The 19,998-nt window shown below is 45.2% G+C and overlaps 1 protein-coding gene across 3 annotated transcripts in view; it reads right to left on the reverse strand.

Moving 5' to 3' along the window:
* Positions 1-19,998, reverse strand: part of St6galnac3 (ST6 N-acetylgalactosaminide alpha-2,6-sialyltransferase 3) — a 515,349-nt gene that overhangs the window by 201,985 nt on the left and 293,366 nt on the right. For all 3 annotated transcript variants that reach the window (NM_019123.2, XM_039102131.2, XM_039102132.2), the window contains one exon: positions 10,491-10,900. In NM_019123.2, coding sequence (NP_061996.2) covers positions 10,491-10,900 — 410 coding nt within the window. The remainder of the gene's footprint in view (positions 1-10,490; positions 10,901-19,998) is intronic.

Consider the following 19,998-nt stretch of genomic DNA (forward strand, 5'->3'; position numbering starts at 1 on the left):
TCCAACCCTAGCATTTTCAAACTAGCAGTCTCCGCAGGATGGAACCCACTGCTTTCAGACATGTTTGAAAGCATGCAGCTCTTGCTTTCTTTCCCAGCTACTTGAGAGACCCTGTAAAACTGCTCTTACAAGATCTCCCAAATCTCTGCCAACTCCGGGTCATTCACCACCCAAAAAATTGATTATTTATTGCATAACCTGCATTATTTGAGGTCCTTGATCCGTATTAGTGTGCAAAATAAGGAGCCCTTCCGTTAGGGAACGTATGTCCTAGTAGAAGATACACACAAAAGAAACAAGCGAGGAAGTAAACAGATGTAGAACACTGTAGATTTAAAAGGCCATGATGTAAAGTAAGGAAATGTGGGACAAGGTAAGAGTTGGATGTAGAGCCCAGCCTAGAGGTCAATGTTTGTTTCAGGCGCTGGGATCAGCTCACTGAGGGAGGAAGAGTATCCTGGCAGTGAGCTAGAGCTAAGGGATCCAAAACAAGCATGCCGAGTGTCTAGGGCGACAAAGCAAAGAGAACAAGGGTTAAGCCATACAAAGCTTGGAGAGGAAATAAGGGACCAGGTCCCACCAGGAAAGCCTGCCTGGACTGAGGATGTGGCTCCACGGCTGGAATGGAGGACTTGTCGAGCACACATGGAGACCCTGGCCTTGATCCTTGTGCCCCATACACCAAGTGCAGCGGTGACACCCATGTGTGATTACAGACCACATAGGACACAGAAGAAAGAGAACAAGGACAAGGGCATCTGGGCTACCTGGCAAGTTGCAGACCTGCTTAGCTTTGTCCCAACTACATTAAAACGAAAAGCAGTAAGGTGAGATATGAAGGTATGAATTCAGTTTTTAAAATATGAAAGCAGAGGGCTATCACAGGGTTTGACCAAAGAGGGGTGTGGTCTGAATCGTATTTAATAAAAAAGGTTTACCATCATTGCCCTTCAAGAGTAGGACACAAAAGCCATCAATGCAGAGGACTGAAAGATATGACTGCCGTCTTTTCTCTTCTCTGGACTCATCATGAAATTATTTAAAGTGTCCCCACTGTAAAGAAGAAAATTGTGTGTGTGTGTGTGTGTGTGTGTGTGTGTGTGTGTGTGTGTGTGTGTAGTCCTCTGCTTGGGTCTTTGGTTTCTACTCTGGGTGACTGTGATATTTGATTCCTGAGGATCGAGTATTGGGTTCAGGTTCTCTGGTTGGTCTGTTCACGAGGCAACTGGCAGCTAAGAGAATTGTGAGCAAAATTTTGGAACCTGCTTGACCGCTGTTGAGAAACTAAAATAGAAGCCTGACTTTGAAGAATGGATCTGTCAGGGACTTATTACAAACCCAGCACCCAGCCATGAAAACCCTGGAAAAGGTATCAGATTTGCCAACCTTTGGCTAAGACAGCATGGGTGGTCTCTCTGAACAGAACTGTAGAGACTTTTCTATCAGAATCCAGCCCTACAATTTATCCGTTCGACATTGCTGTGAGGCACCTATACGAAATAAAACTGCTCCGAAATTCACCAGTATTTCATAAAAAAACAAAGGGATTTCTAAGTTGTTTTTTTTTTTCAGTAATGGGCATTGAACCTAGGGCCTTGAACACGACAGGCAAACTCTCTGCCACTAAGTTCTATCTAGCCCACAAAAAGATATTTTTTTTGAACTCAAAAACATATTGGGTAGGATTTGTATTCATTTATTCATCCATTAAATATTTACTGGGTGACTATTAAGTCAAGCAGTCTATGGTGCTTGGGGAAACAAATACATAGGAGCCTTTCAAGGTGTTCCTGGAACACCTGATGCACTTAGACTTAAGCAGCAATGGTGTGTGTGATAGGAAGTGATGGTTTCTATAAAAACTCAAGCCACAGGTTTTCAGAGCAAATACACGATCTATGTGGGCATGTTGCAAAAGGCTTCACGAAAGAGGTGGCACTTGACTAGGTGATGAAGCAGGGCCTGTGTCCACGTGCTTGAGGATGCAAGGGCCAATCACACAGGAAACATCTCTGCAGAAGCACAAAGGCAGGGCGGCTGGGTAGTCAGTCACCTGTGTGGGAGGCAGGAAATAAGACACTGTAGGCACAGCAGTGGAGATGATGGGAAACTGGGCCATCACTGAGGAGAACTGAAGGAGCCCTGACAGGAGGGTCCCTTAGCTGAAAGGCATATGGCACGTGGTAAACCGCACATTCTTACTACTGAGACAGAGCAGGCTTCACTACACTGTCCTGTGGAGGTGGACAAAGGATACAGAGTATGCATCACAGAAGTCCCCCTGTGTAAGACAGGGTCACAGACTTGGGATCTGACTACAGATTACCAAGGTTATTTGGGAAACGGTTATTCTTTATCTTTGAATGAGATACTATCTGTCCTTCTCTCAAGGCAATCAAAATAGCACAATTTAAAGTGGCCTCCTCAGATGAGCAGGATCAATTGAGCTTCCGCCCTCATGGAAAGTGCAAACTCTAGAACCTGGCACTGGATCTCCACCATCAGCAATCAACTGGATGTACACTGAACTCTGGAGTGGACTCTGACGACTCAACATACTCTGTATTAAGGAAAAGAGCTACACCGAGAACTCTAATTAAGTGGACACTTTTCCTCAGCTAGGGAGAAAGGTTTGCAGAAAGAAGCACCCCACACAGAGGCCATCTGCATGCTAGAACTCTGTGGATGCTGCCCAGCAGCACTCACCTCACAAGATTAAGTGTAAAAAAAAAAAACCAAAACAAACCAAACCAAACAAACAAAAACAACCCTGATTTTGTTCCTTTCTTAAAGATTTATTTTACTTTAAATTGTGTGTGCCTGTAGGTGGGGGCACATGCACAGAGGCAGACGACTGTGGCAAACAGAGACATTGGATCCCCCTGAAGCAGACATTACAGGGTTGAGAGCTGTCTGACATGAATGCTGGGAACTGAACTCACATTCTCTGCAATAGCAGCCCATGCTCCTAATGACTGAGCCATCTCCTCAGTCCTCCACTCTATTTCTAAGAGAACACAGAGAAAGAGACTGTTTTTCGGCTCACAGATCTTAACTCCCCCTTAATGGTACCCTTTAGAGAAGGACTGAAAAGCTCAGTTCTAGACATGGTTTGCACGGTGTCCTGATCCACGCAGGCACTGCCTATGCAGTGCTCAGAAGTCGCTATGCAAAAGGGAGATTCAGTGCAACTGTCTACTGGAACTTTCTGCATAGCGAAAACTCTCCACCCAACTCTGTCTGTATGTCTCTCTCTCCTCACTCTCCCTCTCTCTCATCGTGTGTGTGTGTGTGTGTGTGTGTGTGTGTATAATACGCAGAAGTTGGCACATCATAAACGTCTGTCTTATGCTGTTGTTATTAAGAGATGTTAATCATAGGATTTTAATCTCCAACATCTGCACATTACAGAGGCTCTATACAGGCCGCTTAACAATGGGAAGGCAGAAGCTCTCTGTGCCTGGATGCTTGTTAGCACGAAGCCACAGTCCTAGGTGCCTTATTATACTTCTGTGACTTGGGAGTCCAACAGGTCTGCCCACAACAGTTGTATGAACTCAGTGTTCCTGCCAAAGAAGTCAGCTGGGGAAGGGCCATTAACTCCACTTACAGAGGAAAAGGTGCTTTGGTGCATTTTCAGTGACAATCTTCAAAAGGACGAAAAGAGAAAACAGCATTTTTTAATACCATCTGCACCCCTCCAAGGCTTGCTCCACTTTTCAAGCTTCTCTTGGTCCAGGTCTTTCTGAGGTTAGGAGCTGTTTACTGAGAGTTAGGGACAGCTAGACAACCCTGTCTCTGGAGTCAGCATACAAGGACAACACTTCTTTGGCTTTGGCTGACTAAGGCAGTTTGTACACTTTGTTTCTGACTCTTCTCCTTCCTACATCGTGTTCTTTAAAGCCATTTGCCTTGTGCAGTGGTACGGGGAGCTCACAGGGGCCCCAGATCCTCAGAGGAGACATAAAACTCAACCTAGAAACTACTATGAGTTTGCAAACCCAAGGGGATGTGAGCCAATTTAATCCCTAGAGTGAATAGAAGAAATTTTCAGAAATGACCCAGTAGAAAGAGTGAACCCCATGCTGCCCTTAAGACCCTGGCTAGACAAGAGAACTGTCATCACTGGATGACAATGAGGTCTGGTACATCTCTGGCTTCTCTTTCTCTCCTGGGTACTGAGTACCAATGACAGAGTTCTCTGGCAGAAAAAAGTCAGCAGAGAACTTGATGTGTACAAACCAATGTCCCATGCTCTCTGTACTTCCTGGCGGTGGCTGCCATGTTCTCTGCTTCCTAAATGGCCCTTAAAATGACTCACTCTCTCCTCACCCTTTTTACTCGAGGCAGCAACATCATGAAACACAGTTCCATTCACAGCTAACGTTCATTAATTTCACCCATCCCCGAAGGCGGAGTCACACCGCTGCCAGCTAATTATGACCTATTTAGGGCAGCTAAGAGTCCTCTATCAGCCTAGAAATAGCTTTGCTCTTTTACTAGTGACTATAGCTTTCTCAATTATTAGTTAATTAAATAATGTGCCTACATCTGCCGACGTGTTTCTGAAGTGGGAAGCAAGCTGCAATCGCCCACCTGCTAGAGGTTAGAGCACAGCACTCGTCGTGTGCCCGAGGCCTTCTGGGAACTCAAGATTCCCCCTGTGTCTATGCATGCCAAGCACATACTCTCACCCTTTGGGAAGAGGGCACTATGTGCCACTGTCAGTACCCCTGGGGGATTTCATATGAAGATGTATTAGGGTGAATGTCGGCGGCCAGCATGCTACCGTTACGTATGCATACCAATCATTCAAAAAGGAAGCAAACAGACATTTTGTTCAGAACGTTTTGAATATAAAAACCTTTCACTCCGAAGGTTTCTGGGAGGCCAGGAAGGTCTTCAGAATTCATAATTCTTGCTTATCAGAATTGCATTCGGTAAGAACATCTACGAAGTTGGTCACTGTCCAATAATCAGAGGATTCTAGAGAAAACTGGCACCTTCATACAGAGAGTCTTCTCCATGGCTCCTAGGCTCCCCCACGGGGCCACACTGACAGACAAGCCAAGGAGTTTTAGGCAGTAACTAACACAGGAACGAATTAATTCTCTTTAGGTTTAAAAAAAAGTCTCTCAATGTACTTAAGGTTTAATCTAGCATGGCTCCAAGAAAGGCAAGCATCTGAGCGATGTTTCCCCCACAGTACATTTCCTCAGTAAGGAGTCTCACAGGAAAGAGGAAACCACTGGGAAAATGAAAATGTACCTAGCTGACATTCATTTATCTGGGGTCTGGGGTAGCTGTGGCATTTCATACCCACACATGCACCACAGAGAATGTGGGAACAACTGTCAAGAATCAATCCACTCCTTCCACACATTGGGTCCCAGAGATAAAACTCTGGTCTTTGGTTCTAAGGCAGACACCTTTATCCACTGAACCATCTCACCAGTCCAAGGCTGTATTCTTCAAAGAGAATTCTGGTGACTGAAGAAAAGGAACTGAGTATTTTCCTTCAAGAAATTGAACCTAATAATGTTTCATCTTAAGTCATCTTAAAAAATAGTGACATTGACATTTTGGGCCTGTAAATCGACAGAGACATAATATCTCCATTAGAATCTGATGAATTGGGGGTTGTGTCTCGGTGGTACAGTGTTTGCCCGGCATGTCAAAGGTCATGAGTTTGATAACCACCAGACATACACAAGACAAAAATGATACTTGCTGATGAATTCTGACAGTAATAGTGGCGGACTGAAACAGTACTACGACAAAAGTAGACTTAAATGGAACTCTAGCTCCCAACTCCTTCATGTGTGTGCCTATGTGTGCACAACATAGCACCCACTCGTAGTTACTTAAGAGGAAACTTACAAGTTGCGGGGCACATCCCAGCACACACCAAGTGAATGCAGCCTTATACATTTAGCACCCATGCCTGGCATTAAACATCTTCGGTGCACAGTTCCCCTAACAGGCTGGCAACGATCACATAGCTAGTTCGACATTACTTGAAGTTTACTATGAATTGTAAGGTAGAACAAATGAGTAACTGCACTTCTCTTCTTGGGGCCTTTGATTGGCAGCCTGCCAGACAGAAGGCATAGCTGTAAGACACTGTAAGATGTGTATGTTAAAAACAAAAGTCTTGTAGGCCTGAGTTAAAATGGAAATTTGAACCTCATGATGATCTTATACAGTCAACACACAAAGCATATTGGTTATAGCCTATCTCTGCCCCACTCTAAAAGCCAAGAAAGAAAAACCCAGCCTTGTAACAATGGATGCCACAGTGCTGTGGTAATGTTCTTTTAGCATCCAGCAGAATCAAGGCTCTTTCTCGAATGTCTGAATACAGGCAGGAAGGTGTGTGTGTGTGTGTGTGTGTGTGTGTGTGTGTGTGTGTGTGTGTGTATAAGAGCAGAAGACCCAACAATACTATAAAGGAGGAAAACTACCCATGGCCTCTAACTGAGTCAAAAGCATGCTAAACCCATGCGAAGAGGCTCCCAATGGCTAAAATAAGACATTCGGAGCCTAAGCTGTGCTCTAAAATAATTTGAATTACTAAAACACAGACACACTTGACTGTCAGCATGTAAATACTAGAAGTTATAAACATGCAAGTCAGTTCAGAGGATGCCAAGGAACTGATGCATCAGAACCAGTCAGTAAGAGGCTGGTGCTGCCTTCTATCTCCCGGTAACCAAATGAAGCCAACTTTCTCTCTATAAAAAAGAAAAGATAAAACACCACTGTTTTGGAGCCCTAATAAGCTCTTGACTCTAGACAGTTGCCATTAGTGTTTTCTACCATAAAAAGAGAAAACTGTGAGGTATACTTCCTTTACAAGCATCACGACGATCTTGGCAAAGGAATAAATACTAATCGGACCTGAATCCAGGCGTTTTCAATGACTTTAAGTCAACGTCGAAGAAATAACACGAGGTGAAGTTAACAAAACTAACGGGGTGGTAAGACACCCAAGTGGCTAGGTTTCTTCAATGCGAAGTGGGGTAGGGAAATAGCCACATCTGTAAATATACACATCGGAAATCGATCATGCAATTATCATACATGAACCGTGTTCTAATCCTGATCTGAACCAATGCTTAAATCACATGTACGAGACAACTACTGACCACCGCAAGCCAAGGAAACACACAGTGCTACAAAGGGCATGTCTGCATTTCCCACATACGATGTGCGTTTCTTTTGTCTTTTCAAAACATGCAATGATATTTAAATATGGGATACAACCATGACGTGTGAGGTTTGCCTTAAGATAATGCTTGGGGAAGGAGCCAGTGTGTGGGGGATACAGCATAACTAGGACTGGTCACAGGTTAGTAATTCCCCAGGCTGAGGGCTCTCTACAGAGACGAAGGCACTACCAGTCTCTGCTCGAGAGTGGGGCATTTTTCTTATAAGAAGGTTTTAAAAGATATTGTTGAAGCTGTGAACTTGGCTATGTTAAAGAACCATTACTGCAAACCCAAACCTCAGTTTACATCTCCAGAATGCACGCTAATGTTGCCATGGCCCTGAGTGTCTACAACCCCAGAACTGATTCCTGTGAGCCACTGCATGGTCAACTTAACTGAAATGGTAACCTCTGGCTCAATCAAAGGCCGTGTCTCAAGCAATAAGGTCCACAGTCACTGTCTCAGTTAGGGTTTTACTGCTGTGAACAGACACCATGACCAAGGCAACTCCTATAAGGACAGCATTTAATTGGGGCTGGCTTACAGGTCCAGAAGGTTAGGACAGGAGCATGGTAGCATCCAAGCAGGAATGGTGCAGGAGGAACTGAGGGTTCAACATCTATCTTCATCTGAAGGCTGCTAGTGGAAGACAGACTTCCAGCAGCTAGGACAAAGCCCACACCCACAGTGACACGTCTACTCCAATAGGCCACACCTATTCTGCAGGGCTACTCGCTCTACTAATGGCACTCCCTGGGCCAAGCATATACCAACCATCACAGTGACAGAGGAAGACACCACACGTGCACCTCTGGTTTCCACCTGTGTACATGTGTATCCATGTAGTCAGAGATATTGTCTGAAATTTGTCATTGCGTGCCAGAGAACGACGGAAGTCATTATACTCAGTACAAACAAGGCCAGATTTAAGTCCTAGTGGAGATGGAAGCCTTTGAGGTCATTCTGGCCAACAGGAAAAGCTGAGCAGCCTGATTCTACCTGTCAACCCTTCGACAGAGTCCCAAAGAACTTGTGCACTTTAATTCTCCCATCTGTGGTGGCTAGGGAAATGGCATTAAGTAGAAAAAGAAAAAGAAGAAAGAAAGAAGGAAAATGTAGCATAAAATCATTTGACCTTTAAAAGAAACTTAGCTTTGGTAACCTCGTCGATAGATATCTGCAAAATAAATTTGCCAAGGCAGCAGTAAACAGCGTTTCTCATCATAGACACAGAATACACCTCCCAATGCGACTTGCTAATTGTTCTACCACCTCACATCTGTGACAGTGCCTCTGAAAGCTCGCAGCCAAGCCCAACTTGCAAGAGCTCCACGACCAGATAGCACACTAAGTTCTTCTCTGATACCCCGAAATGGTCCCCAGGCGTATCGTCGTAACTGAGGGATACCCTAAGGGATAGCCGTAATGGAAAACCAAATACGTCTAATTAATTGCATTGCTCGGGGCTAGTGAGAGACCAGGGGGTTCAGGAGCCCCTGGAGAATGGTCACGTTTGTACAGAGCGGTGCTACACGAGAGTGTACTTCTTGCAAACACCAGGTCTCCAGTGCCCGTCGCTTGGAATTGCCCTTATGCCACACTAATTTAGATCTAACCTTTGAGACTTTTCCTGCAGAAGAGGGGGCCCCCGTTACAGTGTTGCTCTGTTTTGCATTTCGAGTAAAGTTGCATTTTAAGGGCTCAGAAGTAGAAAATGCTAAGTGAAAATCAGCCCACATTATCAATAGGACCATTGCTCCACCTGAATAGGGGGTGAGGGGAAGAGGAAGAGGGGGTAGGGGGAGGGGAGAGGGAGAGAGGGAGGGAGAGTGTGTGTGTGTGTGTGTGTGTGTGTGTGTGTGTGTGTGTGTTCGTGTGTATGATGCCATTGATTAAGAAAGTTAAAAAGGCACTCTTTTGGGTGGAAGGGGGGATAGTGAGCTGGACAAACAGACCATAAAAATCTCCCCGCCAAGACTGAATTTACACTAAAATTACACCTGGACACAGCAGAACCCAACTCGCCACAAGCACATGCCCAGTCGTTACAACTTCCTACTCAATGATATTGAGTAGTAAAAGACAGGGATGCATCTTAAGGAAATCGGAATGTTAGCACTACAATTACACGTGAAGCTCAACTTCTTCATGGCATTGCACAAGTAAGCAAATTCCACGTATAATTCAAAACTCCAGGCAGATCAGGTTTCCTGATCTTCTTCAGCTTCAGTATTAGCGCAGAGTATCAGCCCAGATCGATCGGTTTGTCGTTTTGCCTCGCTCGCTTTTACTGGTTGTCTTTGCAAAGAGACGGAGAAACCAGCAGATGGTGGAGCTGCCTGAGAGGTTTAGCTATGAAGGAGCAGGGAGAGGAAGAAGAAGATCGGGAAAGGGGGAAGGAGAGGAAGGTTTATACAAAGAGGGTGGGGGCAGGGTCCAGGACAGAACGCACACACAACAGAAAAGGTAGTTTGGTTTTTCAATAAATGAGTGAAGGGTATTTACACTGCATACCTCTTTAAGAATCCTAGTACTGATGGTTTTTAAGTAGTACACAATTTCCTTTTAAAAAGATTCATTTATTTATTTATTTATTTTGTTTATCTGTCTTGAGTACACTGTCACTGCCTTTAGACACATCAGAGGAAGGCGTGTGACCCATTACAGATGGTTGTGAGCCACCATGTGGCTGCTGGGAATTGAACTCAGGACCTCTGGAAGAGCAGTCAGTGCTCTTAAACATCAAGCCACCTCCCCAGCCCCAGTAATTCATAATTTCAATGCAGTGTTCTGTTCAGTGTATCGGATACTAATGTGCAGCATCCGAGAACACAGGGTGGGTAAGAAGCTGTGCAATCATTAGAAGGTCAATGGTCTGTTCTCTCTGGTCTCAGAGGTGGGGGGAGGAGCCACAGTTTCTATGCATTTAAAACCCCGAAACTCCTGACTATTTCTGTAGTAAAGACTTCTCTAAGCCGGAAATCCGATTTAATCAATATCAACCTGAGCTCCACAGGAAGAGATCTGAAGACATCCTGAAGGACTGACTATCCGCCATTTCTCAGAGCTTCAAACCAATTAAGATGGTGTGAACTTAGGCAGTGTAGTCGGAATTAATGGGACCTCCTTGTTGGCTCATGAAGTAATCATAATGACTGAAAACACGGAGTGCTCGCTTTAAAAAATACCCGTGTTCACTTGATAGCTGGCAAAGGGCCTCGGCTAAGATGCGCCATAAAGGACAGTAAAAGGCCGGCGAAGCCCTTTCAGAGGACTCACCTGTCTTTCCCAGTTTCATCCTTAAACACCCCGTCGCAGTACGTCATCCGCTGCTCCGTGGTCACGTAGATCTGCGCGTCTGGGTAGGTGTCGACCGTCTTCTTTAGCATGTTGTACACGATCCCGTTCCCGTCCTTCCTCATGTTGCGGAAAGGGCCCCAGATGACGTAAATGGTTGTGCTCGCCTCCTTGAAAAAATAGTCCGGGTTTTTCAGCAAGAGAGGGACGCTGGTGTGTGACACCACTCGGACCATCGTCATGTAGCCGACATCTTCCTCGAAACCCTTGGTGGGGGCATTGTTCATTCTCCAGATGCAGGACGCACGGTCTATCTCTTCCCCCACCTTCTGTCCAACCATCTGACCCGAGTTCGACACGACGGCACAATGGTTACAGTTCAGCTGCAAAGGCTGAAAGAGAGAGAAGTGCAGAGTGTGGTCACGTGAGCTCCTGAGGAGCCGAAATGTAGAACTGCTGAGCATGAAGTTACCTCTGACACAACTCTGCCGCGCAGTCTCTGCCACGGCTGAGGCTTTTATTGGACCTGTGCTTTCATTAGAAAAGTAAACACATCCTGCTGAAAAGATGATTTGACTTTCTGCGTCTCTATGCCAGTTTAAAATTATGGGAGGGAAACAGCCATTCCTTTCCTCTCTAAATGATGAGTTTTATACATTTAGACCCATAATTTCCAGTGAAATAAGAAAGTGTAAAACTGTTGATTTCTAGGATGGTAGCTATAAAAGGAACTCCAGTGGTACATGTGTTTTGAACGTTGGTGGTATGTATGCATGGGTAGGTGGCAGGGGACAATAACATACACAGCCCAGGCCCACTTAAGACAGCTGAAGTCTTATATGCTGACGTTTAAAAGTCCCCAAGTCATTAATGTGCCTCTGGGCTTACATTATCTTTAGGTGGACAAGGTAAGGCCTCTCTTGAGAACACGGAGAGACGTGCACACAGTCTTTAGAGGCTGAATACCTCTGCGTGGAACTGACAAAGACTGACAAAGCAAACACTGATGTCAGGGAGAGTACCTAACACCAGTGCCAGTGCTGGAGCCAAGACCACACCTTCAAAATCTGGATCCTGTAAATTAGAACTTCTAAGCCCAGGTCTTCTAAGTCTGGAGCTCCTTTACTTTAGATTTATTTAAATAATAATATTATTTATTATTTATGTGTATGTGTGTTTCTATGTGTGAGTATATTCATGCAAATGCCTATGGAGACCAGAAGGAGGGAAGAGATTCCCTCGGTGCTTAAAAGCTGTTGTGGCCCACCTGAACTGGGCACTGGGACCCAAGTGAAGGCTCCCTCTGCAAGAGCAGTACACGCCCTTGACCTCTAAGCCATCTGCTAGTCTACTAAAGGTCAATCTTCTCACTCACACAAAGAGCTCACTGCTCTTAGCTTTATCCCATTTCCTTGGCTTCTACAATAGCCACACACGCTACTTTTGCTATTTCTTTCCCACGGGAAGACATGACTCTGTCTTCCGAACAGAAAAAAGAAACACTTCGGAGATTTTCGTCGACCTTCTAGAAGATTGCATTTTTTGATCCCGAGTTTGAAACCAAATGTATTTTGTGCCTACAGGAGAACAGCTCCTCTCAGACACGGCCCTGCCCCACCTTTACTCCTGTCCTATCTGCCATCTAGATAGTAAACTCCTGTAAGATAATGCCTTGCCTCTGACGTCAACAGTGACATATTGGTGGCTCAATTAAAGTAGAAAATGAAAGATACGGGTTTAAAATAATCTATTAAGAGTTTTAACACTTTATATCCTTTTTTTTTCCAATTCTACCAATTTGTGGTACCCAAGTGTTGTCAGATGTGTGGTCTTTCACTTGACTTACCAGGCTACACCCTTAGCGAAAACGGTCTCTCCCTCCTCAGCAACTAACAACTGCTCTTAACTCCATTGCTAGGGATGGATATGGAAGAGAAGTGAACCTTGGAATAGTTGGGGATGCAGGGTAAATACAGTCAAAACACACATGACACTCTCTAAGAAGTAATTTTTTTTAAAGAGTCTGAAAATCGAGCCAAATACTAGGGAAAAATAGACTTTCCCATTTAGTTTAGAACTGTTGATTTAGGTGGAAAGAAAAAAGCAATCATGAGGAAAGGTCAACTAATCAGTAGGTTCAGTCCTGCTGTGGCAATCAAGGTAAGGAAAAAATGATCAGTAAAGCAACTCAGAAATGCCACTGGGACAATCACCACACAGTTGGGACTGGTCACCTTTCCTGTTGATGGCACTCTGCCCAGCAGTTTCTGGTTGCCTACCGCACAGCAGGTGCAGTTCCAAGAGTCAGAGCTGAGGTAAGAAATCATACACAAGCATCTCTGATGAAGGAAACACACATTTAAGTTGTACTTTCATACATGCACACGATAATTACATCAGCATCCTGTATAATACATTAGAAGGCGATCAGTTCACAAAAGAGAAAGTTCTACAACATGGAAACTTCGGAGGTACACGCTTGCATGTGAATGCCTCTCTGTGTGCATGTGACTGCATGTGTGTGCATGTGAATGCATCTGTGTGTGCACTGGGACCAAGGAAGAAATGCCAGAAAGGCACTGCTGAGAGAACGTGTGAATGAGGTAACAGAAGGATTACAGGGTAGAAATGACTCAAAGACATCGCCAAGGCCAACCCCAGTGAGGTTGGCAAAAGCGAAGCTACTGCCAATCCTTTGAGATGGTGAGGAAGAATGAAGCACTCAGCAGAGTCCATGCAGTCGGTAAGTAGGCACTAGGGGCAGAAAGGTGACCGCTGTGTATCCCTGGGTCCTCTGGCTTCCTGTGCAGTGGAGAGCTTTGACAAAAGAGAAATGGATGGCCTGAACTGTGTCTTAACAACTTTGTCCGTTACATGGAAAGTCAGATGGTTAGAGAAGGTTAAAACAGGGAGAGCAAGCGACTGCTCCCACGGAGAAGAGAGGGTGATGAGAAGACAAGAAGTGATACGGGTAAGCAGAGAAGCCCTCAGCTTCTGGGTATATTCTTCATCAGTCCAGGTACTGAAGGTGTGAAAAGCAGACGTTAGGGAAGGAGACAAGAGTAACGTCAAGCTTCCGGCACAGCCACTCGAGACTAGCACAATCTCCAGTTAGGATGAAACGATGGATTCTAGAAATAAAACCAGGGAGGCAAACCGAGAGTTTGTCTCCAGTGTAGGCAGGCGGATGACGCCCAAAGTAAAGACCACTACAGTGTGTCTCTTAACAAATCCACTCGAGCCGCTGTAAATGGCTGTCCCACCTTGATTACTAAAGTAGCCCGGGCTCACTATGAAGAGCTTGAAAAATTGAGAGGACAGAATTACAGTTATTCAGATTTCTATCACTCAACCATAATCACAAATATTTCACCACATTGTCCTTTTTCTATGTCGGCTGTGGCAGGCAGGTTGAAAAAATTAGATTTACACAACCAGGCAGCTGTGGTTTTCTCTCGTTTTCACGTTGATCTTTCCCATGTCAATAAATAATCCTCGGAGGTGGTTTCAGTACCTGCTCACTGCTCAACTGTAGATACGCCGTAATGTGTCCATCTGCCTACTCTGGACATCCAGCTCTTGCCTGGTTGACTTGTTACCATTTAAAGTACTTTGATAAACATTTTATTTTTGTACATCCTGAGTACTGTGGAGTCAACGGTTACAACGTGTGATAAACTTGTTTCCTTTGGTCTCTATTTACTCCGGTAGCATGTACACGGCTGGCAAAGGCATCAGTGTAAGCTGTCACGACTAAGAATCAGAAAAAAACATGACCTCTTGGACCCACACGGGTCCATTTGAGAGACACCTTAGAGCATTACAATCAGGGTGGCAGAGGCGGCTCGGAGATTCCAAGTGCTTCTTGCTCTTGCACAGAGCTGGGTCCAGCACCCTTGTGAGCAGTGACTCAGTGCTCAGTGCCCACATGGTGGCTCAACTCATCTGGATCTCTGGTCCTGTACCTGATTTTGGCCTCTGTTGGGTATGCAGCGTGCACATGGCATACTTCCAAAATACATGTATGCACAGATACAATAGAAATATCTTTAAAAATACCTCTGGGATCCACAGGCATGGTGATGGATGCCTTCAGTGCAAGCATTTGAGAAGCAGAGGCAGGAGGATCATGAGTTCAGGGTCATCCTCAGTGACCTAGAGACTCTGAGGTTAGTCTGGGATACCTGCCGCACTGCCACACAAACAACTTTGTGATAACGAACTTGAATGTCACCTCGACAAACTGCAGTGAGTAGCAGGTAGACCAGACACTGAGTTAGAAACCCACCCAAAGTGGAGGAGTTTATTAGGACGCTTCAACGTAGGTTCTAGACCGGTTCCATCACAAGCACTTTCTTAAATGAAGGCTCAATAGAGTGACTTTGAGGATCAGGTGTTGTCTAAAGTGTCACCATGTCCTTTAGAAGCTGACATTCTTTCAGACAACATGGACGAGTACGATCTTTTTTTTTTTTTTTTTTTTTTTTTTTTTTTTTGCAATTTTTGGTAGGGCTCAACAGCCATTACTCAGCCACTACCCACGACTGAGTCCTCCAAGATCGTCATGAATCATGCACATGTGTGTATTACACACTGAGTGTTACACTGTTTGCTCAGACACCAACACCATGCACGTGGGCAGCACGATTCCATTCCACTGTCCATTGCAACAAGGTCCTTAAGTGGGCAATAAAACCATATTTGGGGTTCAGCCTGCACAGAGCTAAAAATCATCAAAAAAAAGCCTTGGATGTGTTCTGTAAAATGTGGCAATTTGCACTGGATTTCCCAGCCATTAGGATGAATTAGCCAGTTCTGCTGTAACACGGCTTAATTTAGCTAATAAGAATCAGCAGGCTGGTCTCACTTGACAATTGTAACCTCTGAAAGTGATCCATTAAGACATCCCAATCTGTTCCATGACAACACTGGGAAGCCACAGCTGTGCAGATTATGAGGTCAGCAGCTGACTAACAACTCAAGGGCCAACCGTGGGGCCGACCGTTTGTTGTTTATGTGGAAAAATATGTGCCGGAAGGAGAACAGGGCTTTCCCTCAGTGGCTTTGCTTGTAGATGAAGGATTTACTAGCCACTTCTTTTCGCTGTTGGTTAGATGACAGTGTCACCATGACTAGAGTCTTTAGAGACTTTCCTGTGTGCATTACTGAACCCAATCCTGCCTAGCTCTCTGACTTCCTGGGCGAGGCGCACATGCTCAGAGCTTCAGGAACCATTGTAAAGAATAGCAGAAGAACTGGAGCTGATAAGCAACATCTTCCAAGTCAGGATTGGAAGCCCGACGCTGCCAGAAGACTTGGAATGGTCCCTGGGATGCATCCCTGTGTTGAAGGAACTGTCAAACTAATATATCCATGATGAAAGGAAGAGAAGAGACCACGTACTCATGGTTGGCCGGCCACGATCTACCTCACCCGGTCATCCCCATCTCTTGGATTAGCTTCGTCCCGTGTCTTTTGATCTCAGCTTCCTTCGTTAAGTGCATTGCTGCTTCTACATTACACGTGGCTTTGTTCTGCCTCAGTAAGCGGTGCCTCTCTCTTCCTAGATCGGGGGCCTGGATTTCCTGAGGTGTCTGTTAAGGCTTATCTGGTCCAATTCATCAACCTTCATTTTAATTTCAAATTCTTCTCTTCAGTTGAATTGTCTCTACTTTTTTTTTTTTCATTAAAAATAATACACCCCTTGGACCTTGTTTCCTGTATCAAAACATCTTTTAAAATCTTTTGCTTGGGTGAAGAGCACCAGATATGTTTAACTAATCCCTTTCTGGCAGCTATGCCACTGGTAAAGAAAACCTACAAGTAGGGGAAGGGTGGCGTGCTTGCTTGGACTTTAATAGTCTGGGATTAATGTAAACTATTAAAAAGGATAGGCTTGGTGATGCACGCATGTAATCCCAGCACTGAGGACACAGAAGCAGGCACACACACAGAGCTCACTGGCTTAGCCCACTTGGTGAGCTCCAGCTCCCTACACAAACACACACACACACACACACACACACACACACACACACACACACACGACAACAACAACAAGAAAACTACACACACCAAACACTTCATTTTATTTGAGATCTAAAACGCTGACTTATAAAATGGCAACAAACCTATATTTGTTTCGGGCATTTCCTCCTCTTGCCAAACCTGATCAACACCAAGCCATTATACTTAGTTATAGACACTCAGTTGGGGAACAGTTAAAAGTCTGGTGACATCTATTGGACAACCAAATGATTTCTCCATGCAGTGACTCTGCACAAGGTGCTCCGAAGGACCGATCATTTTGAAGTTATAACTGGGGTAACCTTTGATCTCCGTACCCAGCTTTGATGTGTGTGGGGAAGTTGTGTGGTCTGCAGCATCTGTCCCGGCTTTGTCAGGTCTAAGGGCGTCCCTGGAAAAGCAAGACATCTCCCACCGAAGTGATCCTTGGTGGTTCATCTTCTACAAGGAAGAAGTATTTCCGCATTGTTGCCTGGGGTGTAGGGGCCTGGGGGATGAGCCCACAGGAGGGAAACAGACTGAGAACAATATGAGCAAAGCTGCCATCTTGGCTGTGACTGACACCTGTCATGATTCAGGCCTTTGAGTAGAGCTGCCCATCTTGGCTGTGACTGACACCTGTCATGATTCAGGCCTTTGAGTAGAGCTGCCCATCTTGGCTGTGACTGACACCTGTCATGATTTAGGATGTCTCTTCAGCATTCATTATATTAATCAAACTTGATCTTCAAAATCTTCTGTTGACCTATTTGTTTTTCAGGCAGTGTGGCACTTTGTAACCCTGGTTAACTTGGAACTCATTGTGTAGACCCAGGTGGCCTTGAACTTACAGCAATCCTCCTGCCTCTACTTCCTGGGTTCTGGAAAGACAGGCCTGAACCAGAATACCAGGATTACAAAAGACATTTTCTCTTGAGACATCGACTTGCTATGCAGCCTTGGCTGTCCAAGAACTCTAAGTAGACCAGGTTAGGATTCAAGAAGCTGTCCCTCGAAATAGATTTTCTTTCATTTAGTTGATTTTCATTTTCTATTAAGATGCTGAGTAAATCAAGATAAACTTGATGTCCAGTGGACCAAGTAGATGTGAGGACCTATGTTCTAATTCCGATGCCAGGGAAGTGACCCGAGGTGTAACCCTGAGCTTGATAGTGGACCTAGAATATGTGGAAGTTCCAAGCCAATCACAGACTGCGAACTCTGCCTCAGAACACTGTGGACAGCTCCCTAGGAACTGCACCCAAGGGTGACCTTTGGTGTCTACATGCATGTACACATACATGTGAATCCCCAACAGGTACATGCCAGAACATAGATACACATAGGCACAAACACAGAAAACAAATGTGTCGTTGGCCAAGAGTTTCCTGAAAGTAAGGCAGAGTTGTGGCGTGTGCCTCTCATGCTCTCTCCCCATGCGTGCCAGGGGAAGGAGAATTCTCCGGGACACGCCTACAAGGGAAGCAACTTAGAAACTTAGGTGTATTTTTTTTCTCTTAACATGTTCCATTTCTAATATGGCTAAATTTTAACCTGTCATAAACTCATCGAGAGCATTTTTGTTATGTCCTGGATGGTCCTGTGCATCTGCTTACTCAATACGATTTCAACCCATTTCTTTCCAAAGAGCAGTGGGTTGTACGCTCTTCTCTTCTAAGGAGGAGAGTACTATAGTGTCCGGGGGGGGAAAGCAAAACGCACCACAGCAGATGCTGCTGCTGGGAGCTGTTCTCCATCACGACTGGGAGCCCCTCCCCTTCCCAAGGCTTCCCTCACCTGCGCCCGCTTCAGAAAAGCAGGGTAGCTAAGAGGTCACACGTTATCCTCGAAGTTGGGGGTCGCCCCCTCCTCCAGACATGAAGATGCCCTACTTACACTGAAGGCTTTTCACCACGTGTGTTTCCAAATTCATTCCTGTGTTATGAGCATGAGTCTTTGAAAACACACAAGACTGCAAGATGGGGTGGATAAATTCCCCAAGAAGGTCCCAAGCTGTAGATAGGATGATGGGGAGGTGTGGTGAGTGCGTTCTTCTGTCTTTGTTAGCTCATGGTGTTGTAATAATCAGCCTCGGCTCCATGAGCTTATGCGATGCGTATCAGATATGATGGACATCACTTTACCAGTGTTATTTCCAAATGGCTCCTCGATGGGTTAAAGTGGAAGAAAGGAGAAGAGAAGGGAAGCAGAGGGGAAGGGAAGGAAGGGCAGAAGAGAGGTGATCGGAAGTAAGGAAGGGGGAACAGGAAGGAATGGAGAGAAGTAAGGGAGGGAGGGAAGAAGGGAAGACCAAAGCTACTAGGTCACTCCTCCTGATGGGCAATTTACCTGTAAAGAGTGGATTTTCTCTTTTAGTTAACCTTTGACTTCCCTGCTCCTGCCTGCCTCTACCTAACCTCACATGAGTGTGCACACACAGGACATGCCTGTTGTCTTCACTCAGGTGGGTGGGCTAGCTCACTGTGGGCTAGCTCACTTTTCATCCTCCTGGCCAACCCTTCTGGAAAGTTCCATCACTGTCTTCCCAGTGTGAGCTGGACAGATTGCTCTACCCTTTTTGAATGATCTATTGGGACAACTGCCAACCCTTTTCCATTTTAATCAGTAAGAAGAATGAAATACTTAACCTTTACTCTTTTCCCTCCGCACAAGCTTACAGACAATTAAAATCTGTGAAATAAAACCTACAAGACAGTGTGGTTCTCCCTGGCAAAAAGGCACAGTCATGGACGGAAGGTCACCTGTCAGCTACATCCAGTCATTAAATCTCTGCGTACATCACTAACACCGCTCTGTGGAAAACAACGGTCAAAACATTAAATTATGAAACAGTCGGGATTAGAAAAGGTCACCAAAAAACTAAAGGAAATTTGACCAATCCTGTGAACACAGAGCCCTAGCAGCTGGCAGAGAGGTCGGGAAGAGACTCGGCAAGAACTCTCACCGCACGCTCTCCGGCTCTGCCCCGTGTTGGATATGAATTCCCATTTACAGCTTGGTACCTAAAACGAAACTTGTCCACATCAAATAAAAGCAGGAGCTCCGATAAATATTTCAGGATGAAGAACAAAAAAAAACAAAAACCCTTCATGTTTGAATCTAACCGGCCTAAATTATTAAGAAGCATTGTTTCACACTCCCTAATGGCTGCTTCGTTTCAGCTGAAGCGATGTGATCTTAAAATGGGGAGACAGGTCCCTCACGCACCTCCAGGGTCTTAGGGACTCGATGCTTGCTAATTTACGACTTTAATGTTAGAACAAATGGGATCTTTGCTTTTCATCACCCAATTTGAATAAATCAGAACAAAGCATGTCGGACAAGCCCCAGGGACAGTCCCCCTCTTCGCTGTCATGGACCGCCTCACGTCTCCCTGTGCCTTTAGAGTTTTAGTCTTAGAGGCTGCACCCCATATAATGACGCCATCGGGGAATAGATTCTGTCTTTCTTCTCCTCCGTGCTC

The sequence above is a fragment of the Rattus norvegicus genome, chromosome 2, assembly GCF_036323735.1.
Source record: "Rattus norvegicus strain BN/NHsdMcwi chromosome 2, GRCr8, whole genome shotgun sequence".
NCBI classification, from domain to species: Eukaryota; Metazoa; Chordata; class Mammalia; order Rodentia; family Muridae; genus Rattus; species Rattus norvegicus.